Source organism: Panthera leo, chromosome D3, assembly GCF_018350215.1.
Source record: "Panthera leo isolate Ple1 chromosome D3, P.leo_Ple1_pat1.1, whole genome shotgun sequence".
In the NCBI taxonomy this organism is placed as follows: Eukaryota; Metazoa; Chordata; class Mammalia; order Carnivora; family Felidae; genus Panthera; species Panthera leo.
In genome coordinates this window covers 80,063,963-80,077,013 of record NC_056690.1, presented here as the reverse complement: position 1 = coordinate 80,077,013, position 13,051 = coordinate 80,063,963, and the positions used below count along the sequence as shown (strand labels likewise).

Genomic DNA, 13,051 nt, shown 5'->3' with positions numbered 1-13,051 from the left:
GTAAAGATATCCAATTGTCTTAAAAGTAATAATAAATGGGGGTGCCAGGGTGGCTCAGTCGATTGGGCATCCGACTTCAGCTCAGGTCTTGGTCGTACAGCTTGTGCGTTTGAGCCCCGCGTCGGGCTCTGTGCTGACAGCTCAGAGCCCGAAGCCTGCTTCAGATTCTGTGTCTCCCTCTCTCTCTGCCCCTCCCCTGCTCACACTCTGTCTCTCTTTCTCTCTCTCAAAAATAAAAAAAAAAACGTTAAAAAAAAATTAAAATTAAAGAAAAGTAATAACAAATGAACTTACCAATGTTTTCTTCAGACAGTCTTAAAATCTCCTGGAACTGAGGTTTGACCTAAGCGACCGAAAGAAAAGATCCAAAAAGTTTCAGTCCAATGGATCAATTAAAGATTAAATAAATAAAATGTTTACTATGGCTACTACTACTACATTCATTGATTCATCTGATTAATTGATTTATTTACTTATTTTTTTATTTTGCTTTATGGACGATTTAAGTGATCAGAAATATAACAATTCTTCTTTTTTTTTTTTTTTAAGTTTATTTATTCTGAGAGTGCGAATGCACGTGTGAGCTGTCAGGATGGAGCCCGATGTGGGGCTCGATCTCCTGAATTGTGAGACTATGACCTGGGCCGAAATCAAGAATTGGACACTAAATTGACTGAACCCCCGATGTGCCCCAGAGATATAACAATTCGTAAGAGGCTTAGAATAAAAGAAGAGTCAAGTTACTACAAGCAACACCTTTAGAGAAAAAATGTTTTCAACGTTTTTTATTTTTATTTTTGGGACAGAGAGAGACAGAGCATGAACGGGGGAGGGGCAGAGAGAGAGGGAGACACAGAATCGGAAACAGGCTCCAGGCTCCGAGCCATCAGCCCAGAGCCTGACGCGGGGCTCGAACTCACGGACCGCGAGATCGTGACCTGGCTGAAGTCGGACGCTTAACCGACTGCGCCACCCAGGCGCCCCAAGAAAAAATGTTTTCAAAATCAATTCAAGTCAGTAGGTATTTTCTGAAAGGTTTTTGCTTTCCTTCACTAAATTAAAATAATTTCCAAGATGACTTTAAGGGCTTGAAATTACTACATCTTAAAACCTCATGACAGAAAGATTATTTAGGTAAATATTATTATATGATTAGAATTATTTTTTAAAACTTTGCTGTATTTAAAAGGAATGCAGAGCAAATTCCATTCATTTAGGGTATTCAATAAGTAACATATTCATCATGTAATATCCATCTGCTTAAATTTTAACTTCCTTAAAACTGAAATTTAAGCATCAAATATAGAATTTACCTACAATTTTTTAAGCTAGTAAATGCTAATTTCAATTTCTTATTATTAACATTATCACAGATTTCAGGTTTCAGGGCACTGAAGTCAACCAACCACTTACTGCTAAGTACTTAAATGAACTCCTACTTACTTTTTTTTTTTTAATAATAGCTACTTCTTTTGGAGATGTCAGACAATTTTTGCCAATGTTGATAATTATAACATCAAATTCTATTTAATAATTAGATGTTAGCAAAAATGTAAAATGATCTTGTTTCTTCTACAGTAGCATCAAGGTCTAACTTCTTGCCCTCTTAGCGGCAGGTCAGGCATAACAAACAACTTAAACGGAGGTGAAGCCCACTGTTAGAAGATTAATCTACAGCACCATACTTATGGAACAAAAAGACACTAAAGTAATTTATTCATTTCATGCATGCCAAGGCTAAGCCCAGATAACTTAATTATTATAGGTCACAAACATAATAGTATTTATTATAACTCACTTTCTGAATTTTGTGCAGTCTGCTATACCAAACTATTTTGCTTTAAATGTTTAAATACCCACAGAGTAAAGTAATAGTTAACAGTAAAGAGCTCCACAAAATTCTTACCTTTTAAACGTCTTGATTAACATTTGATTGTAACAACTGTATCTTTTTATGTTTTTCTTAGCTCTCTAAAGAACTGCCCCAACAATACGCTAGCAAGACAAATGGATTAAAGATGAAACTGGGATCTAAGGACATTCCAACTGTAGTATCTAAACCTGTAAAGTAACCTGGATATGCAGATGTGACAAATACTAGTTTTGGCAGCGACTGAAATACGCAGCATGAATCTCAAGTGTCCACACTATTCTAAGAGCTGGTCTTGCAGCAAGGCTTCTATAGAAGCTACGTTGGTTCCACAGTCGCCTGAGGTTTTGACCAAAGTGTGCTGAGCAAACAGCTGCTCCCCGAATGTGTGGTGGATGGAAAGGCAGGAGAAGCGCATCAGAGAATCAGTGAAGGCCTCTGATACGGCCTCTGCTGGAAAGATACCCAGTGTGTAGATGTTACATCCAAATCTGGATATCAACCAAGTTTAGGCTAAATCATCGAAACGTGAATAAAGATAAGAAGGTTATTCACTAGAATTTTCTGTTACTATCATAGTTTTCTAAGATATTAAAAGGTAAAGGAAGAGCTCATGCTTTGGTTTACTCTGTCACAGCGTTAATTAACACATTACATTTCTGTATCTCTTGCAATAAGAAAATATGGAACACAAGTTTTTACCTTAGTGTTTGTAAAAATTTTGCCAAATGTCCGGCAAAGGCGCCAGAAAAATCTGGAGAATTCATGGACACAGGCAGTTGAAGTAACATTAATTTTGCCAACTATTTCTATAAGTTGTGGCAACCTGAATGTGAAAGGAAAGAAAAATAGGCAGGGGATACATATAAATTACTGTTTCCTTGCCAATGTCTGAAACAATGCAAATCTAACAACCTCCTGCTTTGCTTTTCATAGCCAGTAAAACCGCAAATCAAAGGAGCGGTTTGAGATACCCTGAAAAGGTTTTCAGTTTATATTCTACTCTATAAACTTCTTAAATTTTAACTGCTTGCCATAAAACACATGGAACCTTAACGGTAGAGTTTTGCCTATGGAGTTAATGAGACACAGATCACTGGATTTGATGCTTCACATAAGTGCTTGGCTAACAAGGCATCCACCGTAGCTTCAAAAATGACAATCTGGATGTGGTTTAAAATACATCGCCACGATTAGACAACAACAAGGCAGCAGCCAGGTCCTTTTGACATAGTCTGGCAGCACCATCCTTATAGATAAATACCTACATAGCCAATGGTATAAATCTCCTCTCCTAAAGAAGTTTACCATAGATAATGCCAAGTTATGTTTTTGTTTTGTTTTTATATTTTGTTATATTTTGTCCCTCAGTGCCAAAACTAAGCATAGGGAGCTATCTTCCATCAACTGATGGAGGCGTACCAAATGAATATGAAGGCAGTAACTTACAATTGATTGACAACCCACAGTAAAGTCTCCCAGCCTGTTGTACCCTCGTGTTCCAGCTGGTAATCATAAAGTTGTAAGAGCACTGCCAATTGCTCACGACTTCCAATTATAGTAGACACATCTTGAAGAGGCGACATAGGCCGAGGGAACCTAGTCACTATAAATAATAGAAGCAAAATAAATCATGTGAAAAGTGGCAGTGTGTGAAGCTAACTATTCTGTGAAAAGGAAAATAAGATTCTGTCTCCCGATATTTAATTGCTTATTATAAACTTTAAATAGAAAACTGAACTATGTTAATCATATAATTTTTTTAAAAAGTGAAACAAATTCCTGTCACATGTGAACAAATTTAACACGTCTCAAAAATTAAGATTTTAGGAGACTAAATAGTTATAGTAAACGAACACTGTAATGAAATAGTTTGCTAATAAAGAGTAAAATTGCATTTAGGTTAAGTTAAAATTGGCCCAAAGATAAGATGTTAGCTGAAACATGGATTTGAATTTGGTTTAAAAAAAATAGAAATACTTATAATTCCACCAGACTACTTATGACAATGAAATAGAGAACACTTCTTGATGGCTATTAAATGGTAATGCATGCCAACAGCTCATTAACTGTTAGAAACTCCTAACTGCCCAACAACTCTTGCATAGAGGCTAATATCCTAAAACATGCAAAAATACAGAATTTTCTCAAAATATATTAATGGCTTCATAATTATTATTAAACTTAAGAAAACATGAAATGCACATAATTTTAAAAATGTTCAAAGACAAAATTAAGATGTTACCGTCTTTTTATGCTGCCCAAGACTTTTAACAGTATATTAAAGACAGAGGTCATCCCTTGCTAGCTGAACTCTCCTATTTGCTATCATAATATACCAACCAACAAATAAATGAGTGTGGGTAACATGGTACCTCTCACTATCTGAGGTTTCTGCTTGAATTCTCACTGTATCTCAGTCCAGGAATAAACAGATTTGGACTGCGAGGGATATGTGTACTTCCTAGGGAATATATCATGTCAAAGCATATCTGATATAATTTCAAACACGGTTATATAACACCTGTCACAATCTGCTGCACTATGATAGAGTGAATGTCATTCCTTCATAAATACTAATAAACAACTGAAAAATAATAGAACAGTTTAAAGCAAAATAGATATGTCAAGATTAACTACAGGGGAAAGTGAGGTCTAAAGACTTAAAGGTAGGTCCAAGAGAAGCAAAATAATGTCAAAAAATAAGCAGTTATTTGGATAACTCAATTATTACAGGTAAGTAAACAGAATGGCTCAGGAGTCTCAAAACATTGTTCTATTTAACAGGATTTTTAACAATATAGAACTATAGAAAGGTCCCCAGAATGTCATTTTAATAGGATAGCAAAATACCAGCATTTTATTGTCAACAAAACAGTCACAATTATCCAGCAAAGTAACAGCCATTACGACTCTTTAATGTATTTCCCTCTCACTAGAATGTAAGCCCTCTGAAGGCAGAAAGTTGTGTCTATTTTATTCACGAATGTATCTCAAGTGTTTAAAATAGTGCCTGACATAAGTATTAGTTACCGCTGTAAATAAATTGGTAGTAAAACTATTTGTGTTTCTATTATATAAGAGAAAATAAATCTTCACTTCTCATAAATTCTATCCCAAATATATGGATGTATATATAGATAGACATATAGACATGGATATACAGACCCTACATAAGAATACAATATTTTCTCATTTAAAATAAATGATTTATAACCAAGAAGTGGGCATAATAATATTAACATTTATGGCTGCTGTTAAAAGTCAGAGAGTCATATTCAGTCTAAAAGAATTAAAAAGGAAAGGTTATTTTTGGTATGATGAAGACATAATCACAAGAAAGGTCAAATAAACCCTGGAAGAAATATATTCAGGATGGTAAAGCAGTTGTTTTGACAATTTTCATCTAGTCCCTAGCACATGCTTGGCATCAACACTCAAGAGTTATTTTTATACATGAATGAAGGCAAACATTATAGGTTGATCTATGTACCCTCCTAGAAACTCCTACATTGAGGTCCCAATCCCCAGAACCTCAGAATGTGACCTTATTTGGAAACAGTGTCATTGCAGATGTAATTGGATAAGATGAGGTCATACTAGAGTAGGGTGGGCCTCTAGTCTAATATTACCCGTCTTATAAAAAGGGGAAATTTGGACATACAGACACACAAAGAGGGAGAACGGAATATGAAAATGAAGGCAGAGATTGGGGTGATGCATCTACATGCCAAGGAATGACAGAAATTGCTAGCAAGCCACCAGAGACGAGGAGGGAGGCATGGGACAGCGTTTTCCTCAGAGCCGTCAGAAGGAACCAAACCTGCTGACAGCGTGATCTGAAACCCTGCGCTTTCTAGAACTGTGGGACAATAGATTTCAGTTTGTGGTATTTTGGTATGGCAGCCCTAGCACACCAATATGGCAAGACAGAAAGAGAAAGAGTGGGAATTAGACAGGAAAGCCCCTAGGCAGACAAAGAACCTTAACATATGCAGGGGTGGAACCTGAAGCAGTCAGCTGTGAATGCTTTACGAAGACTTTGCTTAAAAGCCTGAATTTTCCTTCTCCTCAGTAATATTTTAAAATATTAAATTAACTCAACCCATCTACTCTCAACTTTTCCAGTAAAACAGACATTCAAACATTTGTGCTGTGCTTCGTGTATCCCAAAGATTATAGGTAAACCGCTCCCAGTTTCCTTTACACGAAAACTGCCAACTGTCAAAACATTAAGTATCTACTGATGTTCTCCATGTTAGAATTCTTCTGTCTATCAGAAGTCGGCAAGAGACGTGGGCAATGTCACAAATCTGAAAACTCTGCAAAGGGATCTCATACAGAGTAACAGCGGCTCTACAGCCATTTATCCTGGGGGTTGGGTGCAGTGGGGTTACTAAGTGCCGTGGGTCAGGGGTCACTTACTGGTTAGGTGGACATCGAGACAAGAGAATACTGGCCTTTGCTATCAATTTCACCTATTTCTGAAAATAAGTCATATTCCTTCTTTGGAGAAAAACATTCTGTTGCATATGCTTATATTCCTGTCAAGGACGTAGAAGAAAGTAATTACATTTACCTTCCCCTATTGAAAGTAAGATGAAACAGGTCGGGGAGAGAAAGTGGAAAGAGAGTGGAAATGACAAGCTTCATAAACTGGCACTAGTAACTTTAGGTGAATCTTTTCATTAATCCAACTCTATGAATGAAAGAAAATTTATTTCAGCCACTGGGGGAAAAAAAAAGTGGTAAAATGACTATAGATTAGGAATGGAAAGAAAACACAAATATTAGAAAATAATACCATGAGGCTTATCCATAAGCGATGAAGCTGCAGTTGACCCTAGCTGTCATACACTCCATGAGCACAAAATTCCACACATATATTTTAGTAATTATGCTTTCATATAAAGTGATTTTTAGAAGTTTAACCAAAAGCAATTCCTTGGGAAGCTAAGCTGCTAATGTCCTACATCTTCCTTCCACAAGTTCAGTTCAGTACCTTCTATCTGTGGCACTTCACCATGAAGCTTGGCTTTGCTGGAGAAAGGCGCATTCTGCAGCACTAACGCAAAGAGAGAGGGGATCAAGGACTGCAAAGCGGAAAGATACATGTGGAGCTTATGTTCATCCAGCCCGTGCTCTCCTTCCTGAAACATAAGGAGGGGGAAGCTAGTTTTAGTCTGCTGAAATTAAGTATTTATAATGCTCTTCCTTTCTGTGGCCATTAATTAAAAAATTAAGAATCTGTATGTTAGACTCATAGCACAACACCTAATGGAGATATCCATGAATCTTTTCTTAATTTCTCTAAGTACAGGAAAATGTGAGGAAGCACTGAGGCACTATAATAAGCAATATAATCTTTTCTATGGAAAACTTCAGGGTGAACATCGGTCATTACCATTTGTATGAAACTTCTTTTATAGGCTTTCTTTTTTTTCCCCCAATATTTATTTATTTTTGAGACAGAGAGAGAGCACAAGCGGCAGAGGGGCAGGGAGAGAGGGAGACACAGAATCTGAATCAGGCTCCAGGCTCTGAGCTGTCAGCGCAGAGCCTGACACGGGGCTCGAACTCACAGACCCAGAGATCATGACCTGAGCCGAAGTCGGACGCTTAACCCACTGAGCCACCCAGGTGCCCCCAGGCTTTTCTTCTTTCAAGAGGGTCTCATTCTTTGAAATTTTGTAAGTCAGGATAAAGAAATTAAAGTGAGTTACAGGAATCACTTTAACTGTTCAACTGTTGAACCAGCAACAGCCTTGGCTATTTTCCTTCTCCTACATCCGATCTCCTTTTACAGATTTGGTGGCATCTGTATGTGCCAGCACTGAAAGGACTTTAAAATACTTCAATGCATAGATGAAAGGTAGGAGAAAAAAAATTCAAAAGGAAACAAAAGAGGTAACAGAAAGAAAAAAAGAGTAAAAGGATTAGTATGCTACACAGAAACCAAATGTTAAAGTGAAAAATAGAATCATTACAGATAAAAGTGTTTACTAATAAATACATTATATTATATTACTAATATTATAAAAGCTATGTCAGAGATACCAGATATATGAGTTACACACTATCAAGTTCTAAATTAATCTCTTCATGGAAGAATTACTAGCTACGCTGAATACTTCAGGTACATCTAATAGCAAAATAGAATTAACCATGTTATGAAATGGAACTTAAGAAAAACAAGGTGTGGATAAATCTCAGGTAGAAAGAATACAAACATTTAAACAATACTTTAAAAATTTCCCAGGTTTCATAAAAATGAGTATTTTCCAGTCTAGTTGTTTGTTTACAGTTTTTCTTAAATACCCAACTTGAAATTTATAGAAAAAAAAGCCCAATTTTTAAATTAAATAAATACATATAAGACTGTCTACAGAGTAGTTACTATGCAAGAGCCTTAAAGATTCTTTAAAATTTGGGGGTAGAACGGGTAAGAGTTAGGTGTCAGTGACCAATATCAGATCCTGGTTCCAACATCTGACAGCTGTAAGACCTTGGGCAAGCTACCAAAATGCTCAGTTTCCACACCGAAACCAAAATATAATTCAAAGGGTTGTAAGAATGACATAATATATGTTATTTATACAGTATCTCCCTTAATGCACATAAGAGGCATTAAAGAAATGTTAGTTTTTCTTCTAGACTCTAAGAGGGACTTTTAGTACAAAAATTAGATCAGGAAGTTACTATCTTTCTTTTAACTCTTCTTCATTTCTTTTACTTGGGGAAAACAGAAAACATTCATTTTAAGAAGTGAGAAAATGAACTACTGCAGTGAAATAAACACAAGTAAAGCATTTTGACATCGTGTAAGTAAGAAAGCTTTTAGAGACTAATATTTGAGTTATCTGCAGGCCAGGAACTGGAGCTGATATTTTACCCAAAATCTTTAAACCTTTGGAAGATACCAGGAAGAGCTAGCTTTCTGCATAATGTACAAATGAGTTCCACAAAGGTGCCTCTTCAGCGTATAAACCCAGATCATGACCTTCCTTGTTGAGCTTTAGCAAAGCAGAACTTCCTCAAACCTCTCTTGGCTCCAGACCAATAAAATCTTTACCTGGCAAATAATTAGAATGTTCAGCTCGGTGGTACTTTCTGTCTTTGCTCCCCAGCGTTCTCTCAAGAGGGCTTAGAACACACTCTTAAATTTCTATAAACTGTATAAATAAAGAAAGCATTTACCCTGAGAAGTTTTTCTATCTTGTTCAGCAATGTAGGTATAAGATGAGACTGTAAATTTCCAAGTTCTGTAGTCCAGGCAGCATAGGCCGGTAAAAATACTTGATGTGTTGCACTAACTACTCTTTCTGAGGGATCACCCAAGGCTGAGAGCAGCAATTCAAAACCCTGCCAAAATGAAACAGGTAAAATTTAGATTTTTCAAAGAATAAATTAAAAAAAAAAAACACCTTAATAAAAAGCAATGAAGTATATACACTGTAGTACATTTAGAGAACACTTTAAGCAAGAAAGAAAGCCATCCATAACCCTATCCTTCCCATTTTCTTTAAAGAGAATGTCATGTATCCACTGAAGTGGAAACCAAACAGAAATGGTGGTAAACATGCCACGCTTTTTGCCAATTTCTTGCCACAAAACCATGGGAGATACTATCAATGAATCATAGCGTTCTTTCTTTTGAATCGAAGTAAAACCAGGTGGCTAACTGCAATGGGTGAACACTGGCATGCCTAGCAGCTAGCTCTACTATAAATTATTGGGTAGCTGAATCAGAGATTTGGAATATTAAATTGTTTGGAATTTTATAATGAAGTAAATGGGGTTCATTGTGAAAAACATACCTGTTGGTATTTGTCTGGATCATCAATGTATCCCATAATGATGCCAAGGCTTTTGATCACAGCTTCTCTTACTAAATCTGCCTTATCTTCCATTAACATTTGTTGCAACATTGAGAGAACCAAGGAGCTACGGATTTCTTTCTGAAAGTAAACGAACACATGTTTTTACTATTTATTTTATACTAGGCAGAAAAGTATAGAAAATAATACAACCAGACACCCACACATTCAAAAATCCAGATGAAATATACATTAATTTTTGCTAACTTTCCTTTAAGTCTTCATTTTCCAAAGACATAAAACATTACAGATACAGCTTAAGTTTCACCCTCCTCCACCCTTCCTCTCTAAAGATAACATCTACCCTGAATTTGGTATCAATTGTCTCCCAATACATACTGCAACTCTTTCAAACCCTACAGCTCAAACCCTACAGCACATAGTAACATAGCAGCAAGCACTTCTGGAAAATTGACAAAGTCAGCCCTCTGCTATAAACCAACAATGAGTCTTCTACGCTCCCTGTTTACCTCAGAGAAGAGCTCTCAGAGTTATAAGAACAGGAGGGTTACAAACACTGCTCTGGTTAATCAAAACATTTGCTGGGGTAGAAGTGTTGCAAACATTATAAAATCCTGGTGTTCCTATTTTTTTGAAGAACTGAGAAAAACACTTCAAACAGGATGATACAATATGGGAGTAAACTTAGACTTCAAAGGGAACTGCGCTGCTATTCTCAGATGCAATTATTTAATATAATGGCAACCACTGTTGTGTCTTAATTTCACACAGTTCTTTTTTGTTAAAGAATGTTTCAGCCTAATTAATGGCTGAAAGTAAAATAAAGAGCTATTGCTATGCAAATTCTTCCCCTTTCTTCCCTTCTTTGCACCATTGTAATTTGATCAATTTATAAAATTCTTCAAACCCAAACTTGTTTACATATAATGGTTAGAATAAAATAAGGATAGAAGATGACCACTTTCATAAATTCACAGTGTGATTTTAGTATTCAGGGCAAGATCTGCAGTCATTTTTTTCTTTTTAAGTTTTTTAATGTTTATTTCTGAGAGAGAGACGAGACAGAGTATGAGCAGGGAAGGGGCAGAGACAGATGGAGACACAAAATTCGAAGCAGGCTCCAGGCTCTGAGCTGTCAGCACAGAGCCCGACGCGGGGCTCGAACTCATGAACCGTGAGATCATAACCTGAGCCGAAGTCAGATGCCCAACCGACTGAGCCACCCAGGTGCCCCTGCAGTCATTTTTAAAGGACCTAGTTTTTAGGGGCTCCTGGGTGGCTCACTCGGTTGAGCGTCCGACTTCAGCTCAGGTCATGATCTCACAGCTCGTGAGTTTGAGCCCTGCGTCGGGCTCTGTGCTGACAGCTCGGAACCGGGAGCCTGTTTTGGATTCTGTGTCTCCCTCTCTCTCTGCCCCTAACCCACTCACATTTTGTCTCTGTCTCTCTCAAAAATAAATAAACATTAAAAAATTTTTTTTAATGACCTACTTTTTGTTTTGACTTCTTAGAAACAAAAATATATATAATTTTAGCACATTTTGGGCACATTTAGGTTGGTGAATATGTCTTTTAGTACAGCCCTGTTTACTTATCCTTTATGACAAAAACTGCCCCAAAACTGCCTGGAAGATCTTCAAATGGCTTCTTGGTTGGTATCAGCATGGGCAACAGGACAGAAGTTAAGTAAACTTCAGCCGGGTATTTGCTTCACATTGATCTGGACTGAGGTCAGCTGTGGCAGTTAGATTCAGTATGCCACAGGGAACCCACAGGACAAATCAGGAGGCATTACTCCATGTAAGCCATGACCACGCGTATTTTACTGTGATCAACTGCAGCGAGGTATAAGGCAAGTGAGATCCATGGAGGAAACAGTAAGTCTATTATTAATACTGCTTAACATTCTGGTATCAGGGGCAGCGCAGAACAGCTTTTTTAGCCCCTTTGTGTTTGTGATGTTCTTCATCTGTCTTGGAACAGTAAATAAAAGCATGTGCAAACCTACTCATGTAATCTGTCTATATGATTTATCACAACAACAAGATACTGGTTTTCTCCTATAATATAGGAGAGTATTAAAAAAGATTTCACCATACCCCGATCCTGGTAAAGGTATGGTAAAATAGGAACTCCAATGTACTGATGACGGGAGTATAAATATGTGCTATCTTGGTTCAGGGCAATTTAACACTGTCAAAAATGCAAATGCTGAAAGAGGCAAAATGTGGCGGTATTAACAGTATGAAAAATTAAAAAAAATACATAGATACCTACACAAGAACCTCTCAATAGTGTTCACTGTCAGGGATTAAGAACATTGTATATAGTATGATTATTTTTGGGTGAGAAAAATTCAAATATAAAAATGCAAACTGTTACACGCTTAGATTTTTATTTTCTGTAAGAATTGATTAAAAACGATCAACGGTGGGGGCGCCTAAGTGGTTCAGACAGTTCAGTGGCCAACTTTTGATTTCAGCTCAGGTTATGATGCCAGGGTCATGGGATGAGCACGGAGCCTACTTAAGATTCTCTCTGCCTGTCCCTCTGCCTCTCTTAAAAGGAAAAAAAGTTTTTAAGAAAAACTGACAGTTCTTACAGGAAGGTGAGGTGCCAATGCTCCACAGGATTCTGCTACAAGTAGACGTCTTTCCGGGTATTTGTGGTTAATCTAGAGTAAAAAATAAATAAATCAAACATGAACAACAGAACCTCCTTTCTTCCAACAGAGAATTACTTTTCACAATAAATCCTGTTAAGAATGCAATAAAGCTTCTTTTTTTTCCACTTCTGGGGATCCCTGTGTGGCTATCACTGGATCAGGAATAAGGGATTCAGAGAGAGCCTAAAAAATGAGGTCACAAGGGTTATCTGTTAAAGAAAAAAGGATAAAGCAAAGATGAAAATGCGGCAAGGTGTCTAGAGATTGTGGGCTTGCCTACAGCTAGGCTTTCCTTAGGATGTCAGGGGCAATTTTCTCCAGCCCTAGAAACATTAGTTTATATTTAAATTTGAAAAATCCACCTTCTGAATATGACAGACATGGCTTATTAATAGGTGCCAGGAATAACTCATCAGTTCTCTTTTTCAACTAAGGGATTCGGAAGTCAGTCAATCAATGATTTAACCAGAACCCTTGACTAGTGATATGATTTTGTTTTTAAAGTAAGCAGACTTCAATCCACTCCTGTTTGTATATGTAAGATGATGGGGCTTTGCTGTGATGACTACACTGAACCATAACAAAAATAACAGAAAAATGACACATACTGGGTTTTGTTCCCATATGTCTTCTTCATAGAATATAAATCTTTCCTTGACTGGAAAAGAAGTATATCTG

General features: G+C 36.9%; 1 protein-coding gene across 9 annotated transcripts in view; it reads right to left on the bottom strand.

The window, feature by feature from the left end:
- RELCH (RAB11 binding and LisH domain, coiled-coil and HEAT repeat containing) overlaps positions 1-13,051 on the bottom strand; it is a 114,456-nt gene that overhangs the window by 36,915 nt on the left and 64,490 nt on the right. For all 9 annotated transcript variants that reach the window (XM_042910355.1, XM_042910350.1, XM_042910351.1 and 6 more), the window contains 7 exons: positions 12,311-12,382; positions 9,688-9,828; positions 9,068-9,232; positions 6,873-7,020; positions 3,320-3,476; positions 2,573-2,696; positions 295-343 (listed from right to left, as the gene is read on the bottom strand). In XM_042910355.1, the coding sequence (XP_042766289.1) occupies positions 295-343; positions 2,573-2,696; positions 3,320-3,476; positions 6,873-7,020; positions 9,068-9,232; positions 9,688-9,828; positions 12,311-12,382 (856 nt within the window). The remainder of the gene's footprint in view (positions 1-294; positions 344-2,572; positions 2,697-3,319; positions 3,477-6,872; positions 7,021-9,067; positions 9,233-9,687; positions 9,829-12,310; positions 12,383-13,051) is intronic.